The sequence below is a fragment of the Dermochelys coriacea genome, chromosome 5 (genome assembly GCF_009764565.3).
Source record: "Dermochelys coriacea isolate rDerCor1 chromosome 5, rDerCor1.pri.v4, whole genome shotgun sequence".
In the NCBI taxonomy this organism is placed as follows: domain Eukaryota; kingdom Metazoa; phylum Chordata; order Testudines; family Dermochelyidae; genus Dermochelys; species Dermochelys coriacea.
In genome coordinates this window covers 120,671,758-120,697,669 of record NC_050072.1, presented here as the reverse complement: position 1 = coordinate 120,697,669, position 25,912 = coordinate 120,671,758, and the positions used below count along the sequence as shown (strand labels likewise).

General features: G+C 43.3%; 1 protein-coding gene across 1 annotated transcript in view; it reads left to right on the top strand.

Moving 5' to 3' along the window:
* Positions 1-23,857, top strand: part of LOC119856320 (atrial natriuretic peptide receptor 2-like) — a 41,603-nt gene extending 17,746 nt beyond the window's left edge. Inside the window, exons 8-21 of the mRNA XM_043515473.1 lie at positions 1,184-1,270; positions 1,532-1,675; positions 2,641-2,762; positions 3,920-4,061; positions 8,222-8,270; positions 9,606-9,707; positions 11,237-11,356; positions 12,261-12,354; positions 13,347-13,434; positions 14,412-14,551; positions 15,706-15,858; positions 17,693-17,791; positions 20,326-20,417; positions 21,847-23,857. Of these exons, the coding sequence (XP_043371408.1) occupies positions 1,184-1,270; positions 1,532-1,675; positions 2,641-2,762; positions 3,920-4,061; positions 8,222-8,270; positions 9,606-9,707; positions 11,237-11,356; positions 12,261-12,354; positions 13,347-13,434; positions 14,412-14,551; positions 15,706-15,858; positions 17,693-17,791; positions 20,326-20,417; positions 21,847-22,008 (1,594 nt within the window). The 3' untranslated portion in view covers positions 22,009-23,857. The remainder of the gene's footprint in view (positions 1-1,183; positions 1,271-1,531; positions 1,676-2,640; positions 2,763-3,919; positions 4,062-8,221; positions 8,271-9,605; positions 9,708-11,236; positions 11,357-12,260; positions 12,355-13,346; positions 13,435-14,411; positions 14,552-15,705; positions 15,859-17,692; positions 17,792-20,325; positions 20,418-21,846) is intronic.
* Positions 23,858-25,912: the final 2,055 nt, after the last annotated feature.

Genomic DNA, 25,912 nt, shown 5'->3' with positions numbered 1-25,912 from the left:
TGGTGGGACTGAACTGCAAACTTGGCTCTGCTTCTGAACATCCACAGCATTCAAGCTTATTTGGAGCTAGGGTTTTGAATCAGGCCCATCTCTAATATTAATGTAAAATACAAATAAGCTCTTTGGCACAGAAAATTATGTACTGTACAACAGCCCATTATAATCTATGCCTTTAAACCAGCTCACAAGACTGGGAATGGCTCATTTCCTCTCTAGATCACTGGTTTGGAATACACCCCTAGCTGGTAGTGACCTACCTGTACACATAGACAGTAGATGTATCCATGGCTCCTAACAGATTGATGGACACTGCAACCCCCTCCACAAAGTCCTCTCACGTCCCAGGAAAGTTGCTGCCATCTCTCCTTTGTCCAGCAGAGCTTCTCTTTCTCCTTTCTTGCCCCACCCATTCTTCTTTTGTTCTCTCTCCCTATTTCCTTTCACTTTCATTCTTGTTTTTTGCTCCTCCTACTAAGGTGGGTCCTCCCCTTTCTACAATGGCTCCCCTTCCCCAGTACTCTCACTCACTGGAAGGCTATGCTCTGGCTGGAGGCAAGAATCCACCGATGGCTTTGTGTAGCTACTCTGTTATGCTTATACAATTTAGCTGAGAGCCACATGGAAGCACAGAGGAGACCTTGGACTGGCAGGCTATTGCCTTAAAACTGCAGCCCTGTACACATGAGCTTCTCCCCAGCTGACTGCATTCAAAGTTGCTACAGGTGGAGAGAGGGAAAGGGAGGGGTCCAAGGAATCACCTGCTACTTTGTCCTGCCCTTTTATTGGGGGTTTGCAGCTTTCTCTGCCTCCATTGGTTCTTTCCCCTGCCCATACCACTCTCATCTATTCCATACTAGTCTGGTGCTCCCCCGCAGAAAACAGAAGACTTCACTTCTTTGATTGTGGAACATCTTAATACACAGAGATAAATTGACCTGAGCTGCATAATTTGTAGTGATCTTTGGGTTTTTATTCCCTGCATCCCCACAGTTTCAGGATTTTGTCAAAATCTGGATGGGAACCTGGGTCTGAATTTCATGATTCAGACCCAGGTTCCCATCCAGATTTTGACAAAATCCACATCTGTGCACCTTTCCCAGAGAGCCAAAGTTTCTATATAGAGAATACTGCATACTCACCATATGGGATTCCAGCACTTAGAAAAGTCTTTGTCTTGTTGCAGTGACGGTAGAACAGTCGCCATCAAGAAAATAAGGAGGAAGACATTCACCTTGTCCAAATCCATACGCAAGGAAGTAAAGCAAGTGAGGTAAACAACGAAACCTGCACATTGGGTGCCATTCCACATTTACACTAGTGTAATGGAGATTAGAACCTGCCCCATTGTTGCTTGTTTTCATGTTTTTCTCTTTCAAACAGTGGCAAAAACATTTCTTTGAACTGTCTGAACATGTTTCTATGCATATTTAGCTTTTCCTCTAAACCCAGTGGCAAAAGCCATAAACTTTCCAGTTCCAAAAGGTGTAGAGGGAAGACTTAGAAAGGATGTGATTCCTGTTCATTTTCACAGAGAACTCGATCATCCCAACCTCTGCAAATTCATCGGAGGTTGTACAGAGGTGCCAAATGTTGCCATTGTGACAGAATACTGTCCGAAAGGTAGCCTGAGTGATGTGCTGCTCAATGAAGACATTCCTCTCAACTGGGGCTTCAGGTAAAAACAAAAACAAAAAACAGGCCTGTGAAATGAGATATATGTAGCATCACCAGGTGACACTTTGTTTGAAAAGGGACGTTAATTGTAGATAAAGTCATTGGTAGATGCGACAGTGCTGTGATGTATACCATGCTTCTGAGATGCAAGGAGAAAGGGAGACCCATTGGTTAAGAGGATCCAAGTTTCTGATCTGGCCTGTCCCATTGACATCCTGACACCCCTGAATTTAGCACTCCCCATGTAACACCCAAACCTTTTCATCCCATCTCTAGTATGCCGCAACACCATTTTAAACCTTGGCTCCTCTACAGCCGCCTTTTCCCCCCCACAGTGGCCATCTGTACTTAGTACACTTTGATGTTCTGGTTTAAGATGAGTAAAAGAGCAGCATGACTACATTCATGATAGGCCAACCGTGAACAGGTTAGTACAACTAAAAGTGCATCATTAGCACTACTCATAAAAACAGATGTACACAAAACTGGCTCAGGATTTCACAGGAACTCCCATATGAACTACTTCATCATATGTAATTGCAAATTGTCCCTTATCCCTTCTCTCTCTGCCTTATGTTTGCCTTGCTTCTAGGCAGCAAAAAAAAAAAATGGTCTAAGTCGACATGCCATACAAACTAAGAAAGTTGAGTACTTTGCTCATCTCGTAAATATCTGCACACACGGCTCAATCCTGCAAACTGCCGAGAACTCCCACAAGACGCTGTGCATTCCTACAAGGGGCCCAGAACCCTCCATTCCCATTCAACTGCATGGGAACTGAGGGCACTCAGCAACTCACAGGAGTCCTCAGCACTTTGCAGGATTGAGTCCCGGGGGACTGATCCAAAGGCCACTTAAGTCAGTGGGAGTCTTTCCACTGATTTCAATAGTCTTTGGATGAATCCCTTCCTGAGTGTCTGGTTCAGTGGAATACTAACCTCTTAATAATGATTGTGTGCCTTTCAGGTTTTCCTTTGCTGGAGACATTGCCCAAGGAATGGCTTATCTTCACCAGCATAAAATCTATCATGGATGCTTAAAGTCTAATAACTGTGTGATAGACGACCGCTGGGTGTGTAAAATTTCAGGTAAAGAAGAGAGATGGAAATCTGAAACATGACCAGCTACTGATGCAGGTGGATTTCACAGCCTTCACTGCTCCAGCAGTACTGTGAGCCAATGTTTCCAGGTGGAAATGCTAACTGCAGCAGCCTTCATTAAAAGTAAACTATTCCAGAGCAAACATCCCATTACATTATCCTGTCTAGCCTACAATTTAACATGTGTTACCTTTCACCAATTATATGACAAATGATGGCGTCAATCAGACCTAGCAGTATCCATGTCATTATCTATGAATTCTTTGCCTGATGCCATTCTTTAACATAAGTCAAATCCTCCTTTCAGATGATAAACACAGTGCCCTTTCACAGCTAGGTGAAAAGATGGGCTTCCAGTCTAAAGAATGGGATCCTTGGAGTGTCCCAATTAGAGACTGGTCTGAACCAAAACCCCAAACTGAACCCCTGCCTCTACATACCATATTTCAGTGCTGTCTGTATCTAGGAAACAGAAGTCAGAGAATTTTTATTATGCTGTTCTCTGAACACAGCTCAGCACCTGGACACTGGGTCAGATCCTGGGGTCCAGACGAGCTTCATACAAAGCAGGTTGGAAGAAGGGGTACAAAGCTGGTGGAAACTTCCCCTTTACACTCCCCCAATACTGTGGCCTGTGTGTGTAGATCCAGGCCTCAGTGTAAGTTGGAGGAGCCCGAGAGCTGCTCTGATTTACCCTGGCATCTATGTATTCCAAGACACTGAAACCACAGCTGGAGATCATCACAGCTGAAGGGTGTCCCAATCACACCCCCTTTTCTTTGGCCATACCCCTACACTGGCAGCAGGGAGGTGCAGTAAAGAAGCAGGTATGCTGGCTCTGTCTTGCACTGCAATGAGCTTACTGTGGCTGGATACGCTGGGCCAGAACCACCACCACTGGGGTACCAAGAAGCAGTCATACTTCACCAGACACTCTCTCCCAATATTCAAGCTACCATTCTAGTATACACAACTATATTTGGGTACAAATCAGAGCAACATAGTACTATTTTTTAAACAAAGTCTCATCTCCCCATACAGAGCAAACTCCTTTAAACCATTAATATTGCTACTTAATAATGAAAGAGTTTCAGGAGTGAACATAACCCTTACTGAGTACCTGTTTCCTTCTTTCTTCCATCAAGACTATGGATTACAGTCCTACCGAAAAGAGGACTCTTGTGAGGGTGCTAGCACATATCAGCAGCGTTTGATGCAGATTTACTCGGCTCCAGAGGCCCATTCATTGTCAGACTATGTCCCCACTTCCATGGCAGATGTGTACAGGTGACGATAAACTTTCCTGTCTCTTTCTCTCTGTGATCAAATAGTCTTTCATAATAATTTAGCTAAATTCCAAAACTATACCAGGGTAAGTTTGGTGGATTGTGATTAAAAATTGATTCTTATTTAGAGAATAATTTAGATGCCAAGATCTATCCTTCCAAGATAGGAAGCCAAAATCTCAGCTCGGTAATGCTGGTGTAAATCCAGATGAACTCCATTTGTTTTTATGGAGCTATTCTGGCTTTGAATCTGGGTAAATGGATATAAAAAACTAGCCCTGGATCTATGGGTTTTTTGTGTTTGTGTTTTCCCTGTGTTTTCCCTGTTGAAAAAAAATTACTTAGCTAATGGCAATATTCTAAGAGTCAAAATGGAGCAGTTTTCCAATGGGTCAGCAAAACTCATCTGTAGTATATTTCCATATGCAATGAGAACAGAGTGGTTTTGCTGAATACACTGGATGGCTATATTTTATATGGAGAGAAAAAACAGCTACATAGAGGAAAAGAATGCTCTTGAGTAACTCTGTGCCTTTCTTTTTGAGAGAACCCAGAGGGCAATACTTCACAATTGCTCATCTCCCAGAGGATGCTATCATGCCAGGTTCTAGTCTACCCCTCCTCCTATTCAAACATGTACAGGGGTTTACTAGGAGGGTTACAAGGAAAAGAATGGTCTTGTGGTTCAGGCACTGGATTAGGAATCTGGAAACCTAGGTTTACTCCCTCGTTCTATCACAGAATTCCTGTGTAGCCTTGAGCAAGTCATTTATTCCCTTTGTATCCCATGAGTAAATAAGAGTACTATTTAGTCTTTTTGGACTGAGAGAGCTCTGTGGCAGAGATGGTCTCTTACCTTGTCTTTGTACAGTGCTTAGCACAATGGGCCTTGATCTTGGTTGGACCTTCTAGGGGCTACTGGAATACAAATAATAAATAATTAGGGATAGTGAAGGAATGAAGACTGTGGTGTGCAGAAGTCTGCTTTTGTATTTCCATTTCTTCTGACCCAGCCAGAGCATTTGAGCAACAAGGAATTTGAAAGAGACAAAACAGCCAAATGCACTCCCTCAGTGGAAGAAAGCTATCCACAATATTGCACGATTAAAAACATTTATTGTGCGATTAATCACACTGTTAAATAGAATACCATTTGTTTAAATGTTTTTATATTTTCTACATTTTCAAATATATTGATTTCAATTATAATGCCAAAGTGTACAGTGCTCACTTTATATTTATTTTTGATTACAAGCTTTGCACTGTAAAAACTCCCAAAATAGTATTTTTTCAATTCACCTCATACAAGTACTTTATCATGAAAATACAACTTACAAATGTAGATTTTTTGTTTCATAACTGCACTCAAAACCAAAACAATGTAAAATTTTAGAGCCTACAAGTCCACTCAGTCCTACTTCTTGTTCAGCCAATCGCTCAGACAAACACGTTTGTTTACATTTGCAGGAGATAATGATACCCGCTTCTTGTTTACAATGTCACCTGAAAATGAGAACAAGTGTTCACATGGCACTTGTAGCCAGAATCACAAGATATTTATGCGCCAGATGCACTAAAGATTCATATGTCCATTCATGCTTCAATCACCATTCCAGGGAACATGCTGAAAACGATCCAAAGCAGTGCAGACTGACGCATGTTCATTATCTGAGTCAGATGCCACCAACAGAAGGTTGATTTTCCTTCTTTGGTGGTTCGAGTTCTGTAGTTTCCCCAATCAAAGTGTTGCTCTTTTAAGTCATCTGAAAGCATGCTCCACACCTCGTCCCTCTCAGATTTTGGAAGGCACTTCAGATTCTTAAACCTTGGGTCAAGTGCTGTAGTTATCTTTAGAAATCTCACTTTGTGGTTTGTGAAATCTGCAGTGAAAGAAATCTCAGATGAGAACCCAGCACATCTTGTTCATTTTAAAATGAACAAGATGTGCTGGATTCTCATCTGAGTCTGCTATACACAAAATATATGGCAGAATGCGGGTAAAACAGAGCAGGGGACATACAATTCTGCTCCAAGGAGTTCAGTCAAAAATTTAATTAACACTTTTTTTAATAAGCATCGTCAGCATGGAAGCATGTCTTCTGGAATGGTGGCTGAAGCATGAAGGGGCATACGAATGTTTAGCATATCTGGCATGTAAATACCTTGCAATACCTTCTGATGGCTGTTTGGGGACATTTTTATGAATTCATTGCTAACAGTGACAGGGCTGTGCTACTCACCACTGGATGACGCTGCCTTTTGGCAATTTTGGGGATTAGTTCAGTCAGGCCAACACCCCTTCCAGCAGTTAAACCCAGTCAGTTTCTCCTATGCAGCCCCTCTCTCACTACAGGTACAATAGCATCCTTTTCGTGACTCAACCCTCCAGCGAGGTCACTATTGTGGTTTCCCATTCCGGGGGGCTGTGTCCGGGGGGGGGGGCACATGCATTAAAGGTACTTGCTCTCCAGACCTGTCTTCTGCTTCACTGCTGCACAGTGCCACTCCCACAGCAGCAAGCAGGAGAACCTGGGCCCACCCTTTAATCCAGGTTCCAACTCAGACACCCTCTACACAGCAGCCAAGGTCTGTTCCCTTGCTGCCTTTCCCTGAGGCAATTCCACACCTGCTAGGAGTTTGCTAGGGCCTTCCCCGCTCTTTGGGATTTGCCAGTCTCTTCACTCCCTCCTCCCAGCAAGTAATTGTAGGCAACTTGTCTCTGAAGCCTTGCCCCCCCTCCATTTCTCCTAGGAAGCAACTATAGACTTCTCCCTCTTCAATTTCCTGTCTTTTGTAGAAGCCCCACCTGTCCCTCACAAGTGAGCGTCTCTCTAATTAGCTGCCTCCAACTCAAGAGCCGCTGTTTGCAGCCTAATTAGCTGATTGGGTCCACCTGGTCTAATTTATCTCTTGCAGAGCCAGTGTGGGGAAGCACATTAACATAAAATGATTTCAATTAATTCTTCCTCCTATTATCACTAAACACCCACCAAAAAGGAAATATTCTGCAGAGAAGTTTGTTAGTTTATGTCTTGGATTCATGTGTATTACTGTCTTCTGCAGAATCATACATATATTATGCTGAGACCTGCCAGGACGCTGCTAATGACTATTAACCATTTCAAGCCAGATTTTTAACTTCATTGGGAGATAGGTGCTTTGGAAAATCCCACTAGCTGCCTCTCTGCATTTTTAGGTGCCTAAATACCTTTACAAATCTGGCCCAAAATGGCTTGGCCGCCTAATAATTGAACCCAGCTATGCTGTTCTATTTCTGTGCTAGGCCTGACTACAGAGTGATTGAGTGCTTGAGCAATAGTGCTTCTTGAGCTTGAAACATGCAAGCAGTTGTTTCGCAGGAGTGTCTCTGCATTTTGTTTTATCACTGCCTCGCATCCAAAAAGCATCACATTTCTCAGTAATGCTGACTTAGTTTGATATGCTTTCAGCTTGCTGCCCGCTGCAGGGACAAAGTGCACAGTTTTAGGCTACTTAGCTGTAAATTTGTTGCTGAGCTTGCCTCTTGGAGTCACATCTTGCCAAGACCTTTCCTTCAAACAGAGTGTCAATAGGTACATTATTCATGTCTTAGGCAACTGAACACTGCAGTGAACTTAAAAGGTTTCTGAGATATCTGTTACAGTTCAACCTGCCAACCCTAAGTACCTACAAAGTCTGTCTTTGCTACATGGCAGATAATCCTTCCTTGACAAATAAATGGCAACTGGTGAAATCAGATAGAGGCACGTAGCACCAGAGTTCCCAAGCAATCCAGCAGGAGAGTTCCTCCAAAAGAGATGGCACCTGTAGTAGTGCAAGCGCTGTCCATCTAACCCGGGTTCACTAGTGCGTGGCATCTATGCTGTAATAAACCTGGTGTTTGGCACTATGAGAAGGTGCTTAGCCATCCCAGCATGTGAGCGTGTGTGTTGCTGGCCAAAACACCATGGGCCCAATCCTGCAGTCCTTAGGCATCCAAAAGGTCCATTGATTTTCATGAGAATTTGTCCCAAATAAGGATGGATGAGTGACTGGGGAAAAAAAAGAAAAAGAAAAAAAAAGCAGGGAGTGAGGGAGAAGATGTGCAAAAATGTCATCCTATTCTTCAAAAGGCTCTGTTTGCAATATATTCACTCCAATTATTTGTCTGTAATATTGCAGTTATTCCATCATTTTATTAGAGATCGCAACAAGAAGTGACCCTGTGCAGGTAAGAGTTGAAGAGCTATTTGTGAAGTTCCTCATAATTTTGATTCTGCTGCCATTGAAGTTATTCTCAAAACTCCAGTTGACTTCAGTGGGAGCAGGATTGGGCTCACAGGAGTGTGTTCACAACGATATATATTCCCATCGTGGATCAAAATCTTCAATGCTTCCTCAGGGCTGGATCTTTATTTTGATTACATTGGTTTAAATCCAGTTCCAGTGGAGCCACGCTACCAGTGTAAGATTCCTCCTGGCCCCACCAACCCCTGGGATCCCCGAGAGAAATGTAGTGGAAAAGATAATACAGCTTCTGTTCTATTCTTTTTTTCTGGGTACATTCTGTGGGGCTGGAATGGGGATGAGGTATGTCACTCCCAGCCTTACCATTGGCCTGCCCACCCCTCCTTTGGCCTGCTCAGTTTCCAGTCCTCCCACAATACAGCCTCAGACCCACAAAGCACCTTGATAGGATCCAAAGCTGGGGGGACAGTGCTGGGGTAGCAGTTGAACCTCCATCTATGGGGAAGGTGTTGTCTGTACATGGATTCAGGGTAAATGATCTATGCCAAACTGTTTGTATAAAGGATGGGGAGGGATAGCTCAGTGGTTTGAGCATTGGCCTGCTAAACCCAGGCTTGTGAGTTCAATCCTTGAAAGGGCCATTTGGGGATCTGGGGCAAATGGGGAGGGGGGGAAATTGGGATGACTGGATGGGGTGGGCCCTGCTTTGAGCAGGGGGTTGGACTAGATGACCTCCTGAGGTCTATGATTTTATGTACATCACAATCAACATAAGGTGACCTGAAAAAAACCCATGTAACAACTCTGGCTCCATAAAACAATGTGGCTTAAAAATAACTCTAGTGACCTGCACTTATGATTATGGTTCTTCTACTGTTAACTGTTCATGCCAGTGGTCCAATGTGGTCCTTCAGCTTCACAGGGGGCTCTTACTGTGTCTCATGTTTTCAATAATTTCAAAAGCTGCTCCCCTTCAATACAGGCTGAGCTCAGATCTTGTCAGCTGAGTGAGAGTTTGGAGACAGCCGTCTGTAGCACAATGAGATATGTAGGCCTCTTCTGTACTCAGACATGAAAGCCCTAATCTGGAACATTTCCAAAGAAGAGATAAAAGAAAGGCATCTGTACAGGAAGTGATAGGCAAGAATATGTCCCAAACATGACAATAGGGGTGTATTTTCAACATGGTGGATGAGAAAACTACCAGCTATTCTCTCTTTTCTTGATTGGTGTATTCAGTGCTTTACATTGTTATTATGGATTTCTTTTCACTGCTCTCCCCATTCCTGTTCTCTTCTTCCAACATTGTTTTCTCGAGGATGATTCTCATTCAGCGGAATATTCATCGTGCCTGCCTCTGACAGAATTAATTTCAGGAAAGTCTGAGAATTCCTGCCCATGCCCTACAGACTATGTGGAGGTAAATAAGGTTATATAGTCTCTCACACAAAAATCTTCACTGAGGTGAACTTCAGATTGCAGGCACATGACAATGGTTTCAGTGCAATATTCCTTTGAGAAATATAAACATTATTTTTAAGCTAGAAACCCAGGAAATGCAGAGTTAAGAGTGTACTTTTTAAGCAAGGCACCATAAAATGCTCTTTAGCTTTAATAGGGGGAGGGATAGCTCAATGGTTTGAGCATTGGCTTGCTAAACCCAGGGTTGTGAGTTCAATCCTTGAGGGGGCCATTTGGGGCAAAAATTGGGGATTGGTCCTGCTTTGAGCAGGGGGTTGGACTAGATGATCTCCTGAGGTCCCTTCCAACCCTGATATTCTATGATTCTATGATTCTACAGGTATGTCTACACTTACAGTGCTATCATAGCACAGCTGCAGTGCTTCAGTGTACACACTCATGCCTGTAATGGGAGAAGTTCTCCCATCACTGTAGTTAATCCATCTCCCCAGTAGGTGGTAGCTAGCTCAATGGAATAATTCTTTCATCAACCTAGCACTGTCTACACCAGAGGTTAGGTCGGCATAGTTACATCTCTCAAAGGTGTGTATTTTTCACACCCCTGAGAAATGTAGCTATGCTGATGTAAGCTTTTAGTGTGACCAGCCCTATGAAGGAGCCATTATTCTGCCAAATGGAAAATTTCAGTTTGTCCCCCAAAAGTTTCAGGGCAGTAATGTTTTCAATATTCAGTCACTGGAATTGTATGGCTTTTAATTTTGTTACCAAGTGTCAAGTCCATCTATATATTTAATATCAGTGAAGCTTTATTGTTAGCATTTGAAAGTCAGTTGTTAGCAAATTATAGTATATGTCTGGGGCAATGTCTGTTTTTTAAATGAGATTAAAGGTCTGATTCTCATTGACACTAAGTGCTGGTCTGCATACACAATTGCGCTGGTTTACTAAAAAGTGTGTCTTTAAACCAATTTAGTTAAACTGGTGCAAGTTTGTGTGCAGGCACTCCTAGTTCACTTTAAGAGTGTCATAGCTTAGCTTCCCAGCTTAAATGAAACCAAGCTACCCGTAAATGGAAATAAGATCATCTACACTGGGTTTTACATTGATTTAACAAAATCAGTTTTTAAACTGAATTAAGTTAAACCAGTACAACTTCTGCGAATAGATAAACCCAAAAGCCGCTTTCCACCACTCTGGCAGTGTAAAGTGGTTTAGTGTAAATAAGAATTGGGCCCAAAGTTTCAAAAGTATTTGACAGAGGAAACCAAGCATCGCTTTTGAACATTCCAGTGTTTCTCCCAGTAGCACATTCATTTACTAATGCTATTGAATTACATGGGCCAGATTATCAGTCAGTGTAAATCAGTGTAGCTCCGGAGACTTCAATGTAGCTATGTCATTTTATGCCAGTTGATGATCTGGCCCCAAGTTCACAAATGGTCCAAGATATAGCACTCGAAGGAAAACCTATCTGTACCTTGAACTATTAAGGGCCATTTGCTTTCTTTCTCTCTTTCTCTGTTTCAGCTAATCAGGAGGTGCAGGAAAACCAACCCAACCCAAAGGCCTACATTTGAGCAAGTCAAGAAGTTATTGTACAAGATGAATCCTAACAAAGTTAGTCCAGTCGACATGATGATGACTCTGGTAAGATTCTTAATCAAACCAGAAAACAACCCAGGCAGGACTTAACATACCCACCTGAAACTGCTGCCACTCTCCCTTCTAATCACTTGGAATGGTCTTGTCCTTTGATGCCATGCCCATTGTTTGCCGAGATGAATAACAAACACTCATTGACCTCTAGTAGAATTAGCCAGACTCCTTGTTGTTTTTGTGGAAGCTACAGTTAACTCTGAGTACCAGGTTCCAATCTAGACCCTTTCCTTCAGTTCAGTTCTAAATTTTGTTGAGGGCTGAATTTAAAAAAATAATGTGATAACATTGTTTCTTAAAAATGAAGGTGGTGTAAATCCTGTCCTCCCTCCTCAGGTGCATGGCTTCCCAGGTGCAGCATCAGTTGAAGCCCAGTTTACTATATATCAAGAGCACAGCTCTCCAGAGGCATCTTGAGTGCTATTGTGCAAGGCTTTGGTGGTGGGAATGGGGCTTGTGGTTCCATCATCTATTGCCACTCAGCGTAGGGGTGCACAAGCCACAGCATGGCCTAATGCTGCTCTGTGATCTGTTGGTGGAGGCTTGAGACTTAGATCCTTATGTGGTCCCTGCAGAGGGTCTCAATGCACATCTCCACAACTGGTACTGTGCACTGATATCCAGGACTTGGCTCCCAATGATTATGTAGAATTCGAAAGTAATGGGGCAAATTCTGCCTTCAGAAGCATGAGATCTTACTGATTTCCTGTGGGAGCCATGAATGTACCTAAGGACAGAATTTGGTCTAGAAAAAAATAATCTAGACCAACTTTTGACCTGTGCCCATCTAAATGTTACCAAACCAGAACCAGCCAAATGCTGAACTCCCTGCTGTTGATAAACATGAACACCTTAGTGAATGGATTATATTATGGAATCTGTTTGTCCTGCTTAGATGGAGAAATACAGCAAACACCTGGAAGTAGTAGTTGCAGAACGAACCCAGGACTTAATGCATGAAAAGCAGAAAACTGATCGTTTATTATATAGTAAGTCAATCATATTACAGAAAATATAAGATATTCTGAGCAGTAGCAATTGAAATTTAGCTTTCCTACTGGCAAGCAATGGAAGAAACTACCTTTTTATAGGTCATCCTTTAATATAGTTCCTCCATGCAAGATTCAATAGATATTTATCATTTCTTCATAGTTCCCCCCCCCAGAAAATAAATACTTTTACATTGACTAGTTAATATTCCAGCTTCCTCAACGTTCTGAGACCCTCTTCTGTTGCTGAGAATGTCATCTTGTGCAGTTCTAGGAGGATGCTGGAGGATCCTGGGGAGCTCAAAGAGGAGTTGGGTTCTTTTGTAGATTGTGCACTATAGAATTCCACAAGAGGATGGGAATGAGAGGAAAGAGAGACAACAAGAGAGAGAAATCAGGAAGGAGAGAAGGGAAAAAGGAGCGAGAAATGAGGGAGAGAGAAAAGACCAGAGATGAAACACAGAGAAGGAGAGGAGACAGAAGGCAGGAAAGAAAAGACAGAGGAAAACAAGAGAGGTAAAGACAGACAGAATCAGAGATGGGCCTGGTTACATCTAGTCTTCCCCTGACTTTGTAATGTTTAGCTCCCAAGCTTTCTTCTAGCCCTGTATAGATCCATGGGCCAGCTACACTAGGATTCAGATAGGATGTGTGATTCCAATTCAAGCCTATCTCTAATAGTAACACTAGCTGTAATAATTAGAATTCATAACAAGCAGCACATATGAGCAAGTTCTGACATCAGTTACACTGGTGTCAAACTGCTGTAACTTCATTGATTTCCACAGAATTACTCTGGATTTACCAGGCTGTAAGTGAGGGCAGATTTTATCCCTACATTTTTTCCAATGTCAAAGCATTTTACATTCATAAACATTTCTTTTGCTTTCTATATCTGAGTGGGGAAAATCAGATTAAGCGAATTTTATCCTTTTCATGCATTTCTCACTCTAGAATAATAGTTGACTATCTTGCTTTGTACTCTAATATAGGTATGTTACCCAAGCAAGTAGCAGATGATCTGAGGCAAGGAAAACCTTCACAAGCCCAAAGTTACATAATTGCCACCATCTTTTTCAGGTAAGTGGGAATGGGTAGATTTAGGACTATAACTTACCTGCACAAAACAATTGTGGTCAAGTCACTTTTAGAGAGGAGGCAAATAATGTCCATGAAACACAAACATTAAACTTTTTATTTGAGTGAGACCATAATGGAGGTTTGCGAACTTCCACCTGTGGAAAGGTGTGCTGTTAAAATGCAATGGATGAAACCTTTGCTCCAGGCACATAATTTCCGTCAAAGCTGTGATCACTGGTGGAAAAATGGCAAAATTTTCCTCAGGGCAAATTTGTGAATTTCTATGAAAGGTCACAAAATTGCCCTTTTTTATGTTAAAATGAATGAAGTGGAAAGTGAAACTATCACATGGCTGGAAATCTAACACTCGGTAACACATCACCTCTAGCAGTTAAAAGAAATATTTAGTGCCCAAGTAAAGACATCAGGATTGGTCCCTATGGTGGAAAAACAATAGATACATCAAACATGTTTTTACAGACTTTATTTGGCTTTCGCCATTGAACAGCATGATAAAAGGTACAGCTGTGAGTCGCTGTCCAACCATTTAAAGAGCCAGCTGCTCAATCCATGACAGAGGTAGGATATTACATCCACTTTTTCTTGTGTGCATAGTCTAAAACCAAGGACCTTTTATCCACAAAGTCTGGTTGTAGATGAAAAATTGTCTACTCCGTTGGAGAGTGAAGCTGACTTAGTTTTATCCGGTCTTTGGTACTGAAGGGATCTCTTCTTAGCCTAAGCAAATGTTTTAAAGAGGAAGATCCCCAGCCAGAAAGAGAGACTTCAAAACAAACAGAATGAAAAAACAAATTCAGGGATGGGTTGTGGTTGTGGTGGGGTCAATACCTCCAGCTGAGAAAATAGTACTTCATGGGAAGATGTGCCATTGTGTTCATGTTTAACCAGAACGCCTGACTGGATGGTGTTTAGCCAAACACCTAACTGGACAGTGTTCTCTTGTTGTGCCTTACCAGTGACATTGTTGGCTTCACTCAGCTATCCAGCACCAGCACACCTTACCAAGTGGTGGACTTCTTAAACAAACTCTACACTACCTTTGATGAAATCATAGACAACTATGATGTCTACAAAGTGGAGACGATAGGAGATGCCTGTAAGTTCCCTGTGCTGTGGGCAAGTGGGGATTTCATAAGAGGCTTAGAAGAAGAAGGGCTCAAACATAAGAATAACCAGTCCAGGGGGTCTGAATAGCTCATTACTGCATTAAGGACCAGAATAATTACATTTTGAGAGCGGAGAGTCCTAACACTGCCCTAACAAAGACAGTTTATTTCCCCTCCTACATGTTCATAGTATTCCATTAAACTCAATGAAAGGAGAGAAGTGGGTGGAGAGGAACAAATCCTTCTGTGTTTGATTTCTGTGCCCTGCAGGGTCCAGTCTAGATGTTGGCAACAGACCAATCGTGGCTGGTTCACTTGATGGCTTGTGCTTTACAGAAATGTGTGACTCTCAAATGAACCAATGCCAGCAACCCATCCCATCCCCACACCTTCTGCCCAAGACTCCTTCTCCTAAATGTTATCATTGCTGTCTTCTCAAGCAGGGGGTGGTAGCCTTATCCTACTTCCGACTCTGTATGGGGCTGGAGGCTCTCTCTCTGGGTTCTTTCCCCCATTTTGTAGGTTTGCATGGGGTGGCTGCCATTAAGACTACTCTTGCACCAAATCCTCCAGGATTTTGGGGGCAATGGATTCTGAACCCTTCAGTGTTAATGGTAGTGATGAAATACCTCTTGCTGCAGCAGCTGTTGCACACATTAGGGATCCCAAGCATCTTAGCTATCATTTGGTTTCTAGAGTACTCAAATGGGTTCCCTAGCCAGAAAGCAAGTCTATAGACTATCTCTTCCCTTGCTGCTCAGTGTAGGAGCCAGTTTCAGAAGGAATGGGAGAAGACTCCTGAGGGATTTGTGGTTCCTTGCCATTTCCTGGTGACACCCACCTTAAACTAGAAGAGCTGATATCCTTCATGAGGCCCGGTGCCCCTTCTTCAGAGTCCTTGAATGTGGGGAAGGGTAAGAGGGAAGTCCAAAGTTTTGCACAGCTCTAGAAATTAACCACTCAAAATATTGTACTGTGTTTCCTGTCCTGGATTTGTTTCTGGAGGTCTTTGCGTTAAACTCAGAACTAACCCAGTGTGTGAAAGGGAAATAGCATTTTTTGGCTAAGGCCAGCATCCTTCTAGCAAATGCCTGCTTAAAATGACTTGTGTTGAAGGCTGATGAGGCTGTATTTTTGTTTTGAGACATGGTAGTGTCGGGGGTACCCAAAGAGAATGGTATTCGTCATGCTAGTGAAATAGCAAGTATGGCTCTAGACCTGGTGGCCGTGTGCAAGACATTTAGGATTCCGCACAAACCCAACAGCCAGCTAAAGATACGAGCAGGAATCCACTCAGGTATGTGGATAGGCTGCCATCTGGCAAATGTTTGTAATAGCATCTTGTCTATGTAAAGAGTGAGCTGAATTTTCAGCCATGGGCTGAGCATCCCATTTAACATTCATAGCCCCAGGTGGCTGCAGGATCACCTTATCCTTAGAATCCAAGATCCTGTGACAAGGCAGTTACTGCTGAGTGGCAACTGCTGAGTTTTAAATGGCCTTCACCATCCCTCTGACATGGATGCTTTTGCAAAGAGTGTCCCACCAGCCAGACTGGGTGGAGCAGATCCACCACACTTGTGTCTCACAGAAGGAGAGAGAAAGCTGATGCTAATACAGGCTGGGGATGGTAATTTTGTTGCCATTGCTAGTCCCAGTTAGTTGTTCATGATCCCAAAAGAGCGTTTTCTCACATCCTTGACTCAGCCCCCACACTTATGCTTTCTCTGCTCCCTGATCTGGGTCACCATCTGATTTTCCCAATCATCTGCATGCCTGGTTGGCAATACGGAGTCTGGATTAGACCAGCACACATGCTGTGATGCTCAGCACTGTGGAATGTGGCCCCAACAAGACCATTAGCCCTTGTTATCTCAACAGCAGAGCAAACTCTTCTCATTTTAAAGCAGAATGGGCTGACATCACAGAACCAAAGCTAAGATTCAATGGAGATACCTAGGAATAGAAAGCTCCTCTGCTATTGTCAGCAATATATGAGCTTAGTTCCTGCTCTTGCTTTTCCAGCTACTTAGTGTGGGCCAGTCTAAAGTATTTTTTTGTGGGACCTAGTATGAACAGCTACTGTGGAGACCCTGTCATGGGTCCACTTACCACAGTGGCACCTCCTCACAGGTACTAGCTCCACCAGCCAGTTTGCCCTCTCCTGATGGTGTCTCTCCCGTCATTGTCTCAGCTTGCAGATCCGCCTCAATCCAAGTACTGCAGAGTCCTCTTCATGACTCGGCTCTTTGGCCACGTCACTATCCATGTTTCCCCTTTCCGGGCAGAAGTATCTCTGTCAGTAGTCCAGCCACTTCCCCAGTGGTGAGAGGTGGGGACTCAGGCCCACCCACTACTCCGGGTCCCAGCCCAGGGACCCTGTCAATGGCAACCACATGCTGCATCTCCTCAGCTCTCCTTATGACTGCTATGCTTTCCTGGGCCTCTTCCCCTGGCCCCCAGCACCTGCTCTGCCCTCAGGGCCTTCAGGCACTGCTCCATCCATGTATTCGCATTCCTTCCTCTAACTAGGAACACAATCTTCCCTCCTTGAGCTCCAGATAGTTACTCACCCTGCTCTGTTCCCTGGCCCTTCTTATATAGGCCTGCTGGTCCCGGATTGGCTGCTCCTCACAGCCTCCCTCCTATTGGCCACTTCCTCACGCAGCCTCCCTTGGCCTCTTTTAACTCTTTACGTGCCAGTGTAGGGCAGACACTCCATCAAAGACCCAGCTAGCTCTCTGCTCACCTATGACCAGGCCCTCCTCCCCACACCCTTCTGTGTACCCATAGCAACTCCTGCCTGCCTGTGATCCCTCCATCCCAGCCCTCCCCTGCTAATGCGGCTCTTTGGCTTCTGGTAACTCACCTACATGGACCTGGAAGTCAGTAGTGGAGCTGAAGCACAACTTGTCAAATGCAGGGGATGGTTAGGACAGTATCAGCATTTATACCTTGTCATGGTGCAATGCAACCAGACTGGACCACAAATTGGGAACTGGGGACACTGGACCAGAGCAGTGTGTGGTGCTGGGCCCTGTGCAACCACTGAGATTACATAAGCCTAAGGTCCATTCTGAGTGTGAGTTAAAAACATCTCCCAGAATACTTGGCTTTCTTTCCTTCAATAGGGCCAGTTGTAGCTGGAGTCGTTGGAACCAAAATGCCCCGGTACTGCTTGTTTGGAGACACTGTCAACACAGCTTCCAGGATGGAGTCCACCAGTGAGGGTAAAGAACAGCCAAATGCTGGGGCAATGCTTAGCACATTTTAATGAGTTGTGGAGGGCTGAGTTCTGAGTCCAGCCCTGGCTTAAGTGGGTGCAACTCCCAACCTCAGGAGGCTTTTGACTTGAGGGCTCAATTGTGCAGCCAAGATCCACACACAGAGGGGAATGTACATGCATGGCTTTCCCCTCTTGTGAAAAAGGGGGCTCCACTGCCTTGTGACAGCCTCCCCTCTTCCTCCAGGCCCAAGAGAGGAGTCTCCAACGGTCCAGAGTTCCTTGTAGGAGATGGGGCAGGCTGCAATCAGGCCCTGGAGAGGCACAGGATTAGCAGGGAATGTTCATTGTTCCTCCTCCTTCCCTGCATTCAGCGGAGCTCATAGAAGAACTATAATATGTTCCATGGCCCACCCTCCTCAGTGTAACTTCCCTTTAAATGGGGAGTCTAGGAGACTGCTAGTGACTGCAGAAAGTTTGACAGCCTGGCTCCATTGGAGCTGCACCCCCAGTCAGTGGAGGTGGAGGCAGTCTGTTGCATGGGGAAGCAAACCCTATCGTCCAGCAGAATGATTAGGGAGAAATCGTCATGAGAAAATCTTTGGGAAGAGTTCTTCTTCAGCTCCTCCCAGGGTCTGACGGAGTCCCGAGTTTGGTTAGCAAGCTTTATCTTTAGCTGAGCTGATAATTAAAGGCTCAGTATCTGAAATCTGATTTGATCCGAGCTCCAGGGGCCAGAAAAAACTGAATGAGCCAAAACTGGGCTTTTTTTTTTAGACATATATTTGGTCCTCTAATCCATAAGAGAAAGAAGGTTACATAGTTTGTTGGATGGGGCTACAATGCTTTTCAAATGTATTAAAATAGGGCAATTTTTCAATATGTTTTAAAGGGCTGTTCCGCTCTGAAAAGTGACTCTCAAAATTGTCATGATGGGTTTTAATATGTCCATTGTGCCTTACTGATTCCATATCAAATCTGACCAATTTTCAAAATGAAAGTGTATTTCCTCCCCCATCCTAACTGCTGGCATTGCAAACTCAACCTGTGGGTCTGAGAGTCAAACTGGGTTCTCTCCTTCTCACTCATCATCACTAGTATGAAGACTCTGCAGAACAAATTATGCCCTCAGTGACATCTATTCATCCCCATCGTCCTCAGCTCATGCTCTCAGTTATGTGTGCAACCTCATTAGCCTTCTGTCAATCTCCCAGTCTGCTCTCTTCCTCTTCTCCCTTTGCACTCTCCTGAAGTGAACTCATTTGATACCATAGCCTCAGCTAACACTTTTATGCTGATGATTCCCAAATCTTTTCCTCCATCCCTCACATTTCATCTTCTCTTCAGTCATGTATCTCTGCCTATCTCTCACCTCTCCTTCTGGATGTCTTATCAGCACTTCTAACACAGTGTGCTAAGAAAAAGCTTATCTTATAACCTTAATTCTTTCCTCTTTCCATGCTTCTTTTGAAATATTCATCTGGGGATTTCAAATAGCTTTACACACTGTAGGTAACTAACCCGGAGGACCTCACAGTGATAGGTTAGAAGTATTAACTTCAGTGAAATCCAGAGGTTCCATCCTGTGTGGACATAGCATTTGTTTCTGTCCCAAATCAGGATGAAATGTCAAAATATCAAAACTTTTTGTGGGACAAATAGTTCAGAAAAGTTTTCATCTGGAAATTATGGAAACATTTTATTTCATCGTTTTTCTATCTAAATTAAATGTTCTGAGATTTCTGAATCAAAATGCTGTGGAAAATTTTGATGTTAAGGAAACTGCTTTTTCTGTCAAAAAATCATTCAGTGGAAAAATCCTCCCCAGCTCACGAATCATCCCCATTTTTACAAATAGGTAAATTAAGTTTCTTGTCCCACCAAGAATTAGTAGCAGAAATGGGAATAGAACCCAGGAGTCCTGGCTCCCAGTCTCCTGCAATGGATGAGACAATAAGCATTTTGCATGAGTATAAATCTTTCCTTGGTTAAAGAAAAGATCATGTTGCTAGAATAATTCAGTAGAAGTATTTATACAGTTACAGGAAATGGCACCTTCCCTCTCTTTTTATTTATTTATAGGCTTGGAGGCAGTGGGTGGGTGGAAATTTCTCTTAGCTTTAATCTTTGTTCAAAAGTGAGTACACAGAGAAGGCAGTGGCTGTTCAGTGGCCACTGGCTAAAACTCCATATGGATTTCTTCCATGTGAGATGAAAGGGTCACTTGTCAAGCAACTCCAGCCAGGCAGCTATAAAGAGCCGAAAAATAATATCGGATACAGGATGTGATGTGAAGTGTTTGCTGACAGTCACGTATGTGTCCTGAGATGACTTACAAAGAGATCAAGGACCTTTTAGTTCATCTGTGAGCATTTAAAATAACATGGTAGTGACAGCCAAGAAATGAAAAGAGGTAGGTGTCAATTCAATAATAATGACGCAGCCTGGGGGGGCAGATGGAAGTTTAGTCGCTATTCATTGCTGGCTATGTCTTCAGTGGATAAATGGTTACAATAATATGGCAATTTCTCCCCCATCCAGCTCTTAAAATACAATGCAGTTCAAATACATACCAGCTGTTGGAGCAGATTGGAGAGTACATATTAGTGTGTCGTGGGAATTTGCAAGTCAAGGTAAATAGGCAGCATTTGTGCTCAGCTTTTCAAGGGGGAAAGTGTGAACTGTCTTCCTGAACGCCCTTGTTTTAACCCTTCATACCCTCCTCTCTCAGAGAAGGGCTTTACTGAGTCTGAGCGGTGCCTCCAGCTGAAGAGGTCTGGATGGAGTTCCATGGGAGGATCACTTGGAGGAGTTTGCTCAAGGGTGACATAAGCTGCTCCCAGGCCCAGCCAATGCCAGGAGCGAGGGCCCAAACATGGGATCCACACTCAGATTCATGGCTTGGCAAGCCACCCTGCTTGACTGCTTAAAATCAAACACGAGACTTTAAAATAGCAATAAACAATAAATGAACACAAACTTTGTGTTTGGAATCTGTCAATCCTAATGGCCCACATTTTGGGAAGTAAATTTCATTCTTGGTGGGATTTTCTCTTTGTAGTGAAAATGGACCTTGAATAATCATAACATTTGGGAGGAATCTGAAGCCAGACCCCACACTGAACATTGCAGGCAGCGTCTCTCACTCTGTAAGGGGCTGATAGAAAACTTAGCCCTGGACTTTGAAGAGTGTGAAATCTAGAACCCATTTTTTCATTTTGGGTCCCTATCTGTCTGGCTCATTGTCCTGCCATGTGAAGCACGCAGGTCAATGCTGAAGTGTCACACAGTTTTGCTTTGCGAAAACAATTCATTTCCATGGCCACTCTCTGAAAGAGTCCCATGCCTATCTACACCACATGTACAATTGAATCTGGGGACCCAGTTACCACACAATTTGCCACTGACCCAATCATAGAATATCAGGGTTGATAGGGACCTCAGGAGGTCATCTAGTCCAACCGCCTACTCAAAGCAGGACCAACCCCAACTAAATCAATGACAACACAATTACAGTTTGTACTGTGGGTAGGACCTCACTATGTTGTAACCATGTCTCAAAACCAGACTAAAGCTCTGGCCTGACCTTAGGACTTTAGCTAAGGCTTTAACCTCAGTAATGGGATATGGTAAAACACAATTAGATCCAATCCACACTATAGATTGATGTTGTCTTGTAAGTGGACAGAAGAAAAGATTATGATAATGGCATCCCCGGATTCATTTGTATTTGTATTTGTAGTGTTGACAGACCCCATAATTAAAATTAGTGAAACTTTATCAGAGATTAAATGTTTTTTCCAACATTAATAGAAGCAGTAGGAGTGGCTAGAGCACTTGCCTGGGACTCAGGGGATCTGAGTTTTATTTCTAGCTCTGCCACAGGCCCACTGGGGGATCTTGGCAAGTCATTTTGTCTCTCCATGCCTCAGTTTTCCTTTCTGTAAAATGAGGTAATGATACTGACCTCCTTTATAAAGCATGTTGAGATCTACTAATGAAAAGCACGATATAAGAGCTAGGTGGTATTATTATTACATCTTAACTTATTTTCCTCCTTAGGGGAAAGGAGACATGGTAACATACTGGCTAGAAGGAAAGCAGAATACTGCCATCCAGAAAAGAGCGCCCATCACTACCACAGCCTCTCAAGAACCTGATGGAACTACTTTTAGTTTGATTCCAGGAGTCTTGCCCAATGATCCTCTCTCAAGCCCAGCTTAAAGGGCATGGGTAGATGTTTTGTTTTTCCAGTTTCTCCTTGTTTTCAGTCTTTTAGATCTACCTGGCAAACTTCTCATGTGATCCAGAAGGGCCTGAGATCTTTGAAAGCTTCCATTGCCATGCCCCGCCTAGAGGCAAAGCAAGAAAATAGATGCTGCTCCCCTACAGCCTATCTGGATGTACGGACAGTCGTTAATCATAGCTCTCTCCCTTAAGTCTGACGGGAACAAAAATAAAGAAGTAAAACAAATCACTGGCGATGACAAATGTGTGGATACACAAGGAATTAAATGGATTCTTCTGTGTCACCAGCTAGCCAGAGACCGGGATCAGACCTGTACAGCTGTCGCTTAGGTTTTGGGGGGGAAAGCCCTGCAAACAACCCCCATTATCAGACTTGGCACAAGCAGTAGGCTGGAGATGTCAGCATATTAACTCCTCTCGTGGTGAGAAGGAGAAAGGGGAGGCCGTGCTATTTAGTGCCAGGGTGGTGATAAGCCTCATGGGATTAATTTGTTTAATGTTTTGAAAGGAGGGATTGAAATGTTGACTTTTCTAGAATTAAAGGCCAGGTAGAGTAGGAGGGAACAATCTGGCCTAGTGGATAAAACATTGGACTAAAAGAACTCAGGGGGTCTGGCTTCTTGTCATTAGCCATTGGAGTGACTTTGGGTAAGTCAGTTCACCTGTCTGTGCCTCGGTTTCCCCATCTGTAAAGCATAGATGATACTAACCTCCTTTGTAAAGTGCTTTGGGATCCAGGGATGAAAAGAGCTGGGGATTATTGAATAGGAGAAAGACTGTTTGAACAGTTCATGTCTTAGGCTGCTGTAGGAGCTCTCTGGAATGCTGGTCTGACACTCTTGGGTCAAAATCCACACCCCGAGCAACATAGTTATACTGACCTAACCCCTGGTGTAGACCGTGCTATGTTGACAGGAAAGTTTCTCCCGTTGACATAGCTACCACCTCTCTAAGCAAATGGGAAAAGCTTTCCCATGGTCATATGTCGTGTGTTCACTAAGCGCTATGGCAGCACAGCTGCGTTGCTGCAGCGCTGTAAGTGTAGTCAAGCCCGAAGAGAAAACTCTCTAAATCTCCATGATTGCTAATGGTGATGTGTTTATGTGAGTGGCTTCTCATTCAAGCTCTGTCAGAGGTTATTTTCTCTGAATACAAAGTACGCTGTACAATGTGTGCTGTATGCTGTTTGGGACGCTGCAGTTTTTCTTTTTTCCAGACAACAGATTTATTTAAAATGGCAGCAGATTTTCTCTCAGTCAGGGTTGTTAGATCTTAGAAAAGTTTCACCGGTGTAACTAAATTTATTCCAAATCAGTTTAGATACACCAGTGCAAAACCCTAAAGAAAGTGTACTTAAACCAGTGTAAATCCATTTAGATTAACTGGGTAATTTACTGGCTCATGCTCCCATGTAATGAGCATATTTTTATATTAAATATGTACTGTGTGATCACTGAGATTGAAATTAAAAGGAATTGCTGATACTGAAATTCCTTATTTAATTGGAAAGCACATGCAATAGTAATAGCAACTGACTTTATTGAATGAGATTACAATATACAGTCTGACTAAATTCTTTTTTTAAAGTGTATTTTTCCATTTATCTAAACTTTACATGTTAAATTTGCATACGTTTCAAATTTTATAATATAACCACCAATAAACTCAAACTCAAAGTCAACCACAGCATTGTAACATCCTTTAGCACATTGAGTTCCTCTGCAGCTCAGTCAAACCCCCACTGATCTGAATACCATGTATGTTCCTGAAACACTTTGATCTACACCATTGCATCATGCATTAGATATCTGGCATTACACTGTCACTGAATTAACAGTCATTTTTCAAACATGTTAAAAATAGTTTTAGAAATGACAGAAAGGAACAGATTACAGGCCTTTAGGAAATGTGAATTTGTTACCATTCACTCTATCTATTGCATAGTCATTTGTAGAAAAGTTGCAATTGTTACTCATCTATGTTATGCTAATGTAGACTGCTGGGATTAAAGGACATTTTAATGAACATTTTCTGAGTCCAGTTTATTCGAAATATAAGTCAGTGGTATGAGCACTTTAGTTTTGTAAAATGTTTGTGTGACAGTGCTTAGGAAAATTCTTGAACTGACAGCTGTGGCTATTGAGGGCATAGCTTTGGGTTTGGTCCAAAGCCTAATGAAGTTCATGGAAAGACTCCTGGTGACTTCAGAGGGCTTTGGATTGGGCTGTTTAGGTGCAGAAGAAGAAGATCATGGACAACACCACTGTAAGCATCCCTCTGTTGCTTTGTCAATGGCTGTCACCCCTATCTTGGATGGACCATCTCTGCAGTGATAGTTTTCCACAGCTCATTGAATGTCTGGTGAGACGTCTAGAAAGGCTTTGATTAGTATCAATTGTGCTGATGACATCTTGATTAGTGTCATTTATGCAAATGGGTTTGGTGAAGTGGGTATTTGTCTATTGTGAAATGAATATACAGTACTATGTGAAATACAAGTTGTAGTGTTCTCAGGTTTGGCAGGTACACGGGATTTACAGACATACCTCGATAAGAATGTTTAATGGATTTGGCCAAATCTGCATTGCCACCTAGCTCCCCTCACCCCCCTCAAAAGATCTGTTTTATTATCATGACTGACAGGTCTCAAATGCACATTCACAGAGTTCATGGAAACATTCACACTCCAACCCTCCCCCCGGTAGCCTGCTAACAATGACTTACCTGGGACCCATGAAGCCTCACCCAGTGTAAGGCTCTGCCCCTGAGGCCCAATTGGTGGAGTCCCGGAACAGTTGATTGGCTCTGCTTAAACCAGCAGCGGGAACAGGCAGCTGTCTGAACAAGTGGGCTCGCCTCACCCCACACTTCCTGGTCTTGCTGCTCGATTTCCTGGCATCCAGACCCGGCTTGACTTGTGGTTCCTGACCTCCAGTTTGTCGCCTGCCTCTGACCCCCTAATGTCCTGAGCTGTCCTGTCTCTGGTTCCCAACTTGTGGTTCTGATCTCCAGTTTGTCTCTTGCTTTTGAACTTCCGAGCTCCTGACTCTTGACTCCTGTCTCATGACTGCGGACTCTGCCTCCAACTACTAGGCCTGGCTGCTCATGACCCTATTGTGACATTCAATGTTATATGAGACCACATTTTTATTGGAAGTTACATAGGACCCAGTCCTGCAAGGTGCTGAGCAACTAATGAAGCTGCTGAGCATTCAAGCCAATTAAAAATGAATTAGGCAACAGCATGATGCCTTATGGGATCTATCCTGCTTTGGGATGATCTGGTTGAAAATGTTACATTCAGCATTTTACAAAATTGCGGAAAATCATACTATAATCTCATAGGGCCCCGATCCTGCAAACACTTAAAAACTTGGGTAGATTCATGCACACATGAAGTAGTTCTATTTAGGATTGGTTGTAACAATGAAAATTTTCCACACAAAAAATTTAAACAAAAAGAAAAGTTTTTGTATTTCTTAAAAAGTCACTTTTTCATTGCAAACCACACAAACCTAGCTCTATTTCCATTGAGTTAAATGGGGCTGTACACATGAGTAAAGTTACTGCAAGAAAAACTCAGGGTAATTCAATTATAGCTTTCACCAAAGAAATAACATCTTCTGTGCAAGATGATTCACACCACCAGATAGTATAGCCATAGGGCTTGATCCAGCTCTCACTCAACTCAATGGCTAATGTCCCACTGGCTGTAGTGGTGCAGGCAGGGCTGATGAGAGGGGGACAAAGGGAGGACAATCATACCTGGCCCCAACCTCAGGGAGGCCCTCTAAACATCTGTAACTGAGGTGAAATGGGAGGGGTGGGGCCCTAGTGAATGTCATGTACCAGGGCCCCAAATTTTCTCAAAGGCCTTGGG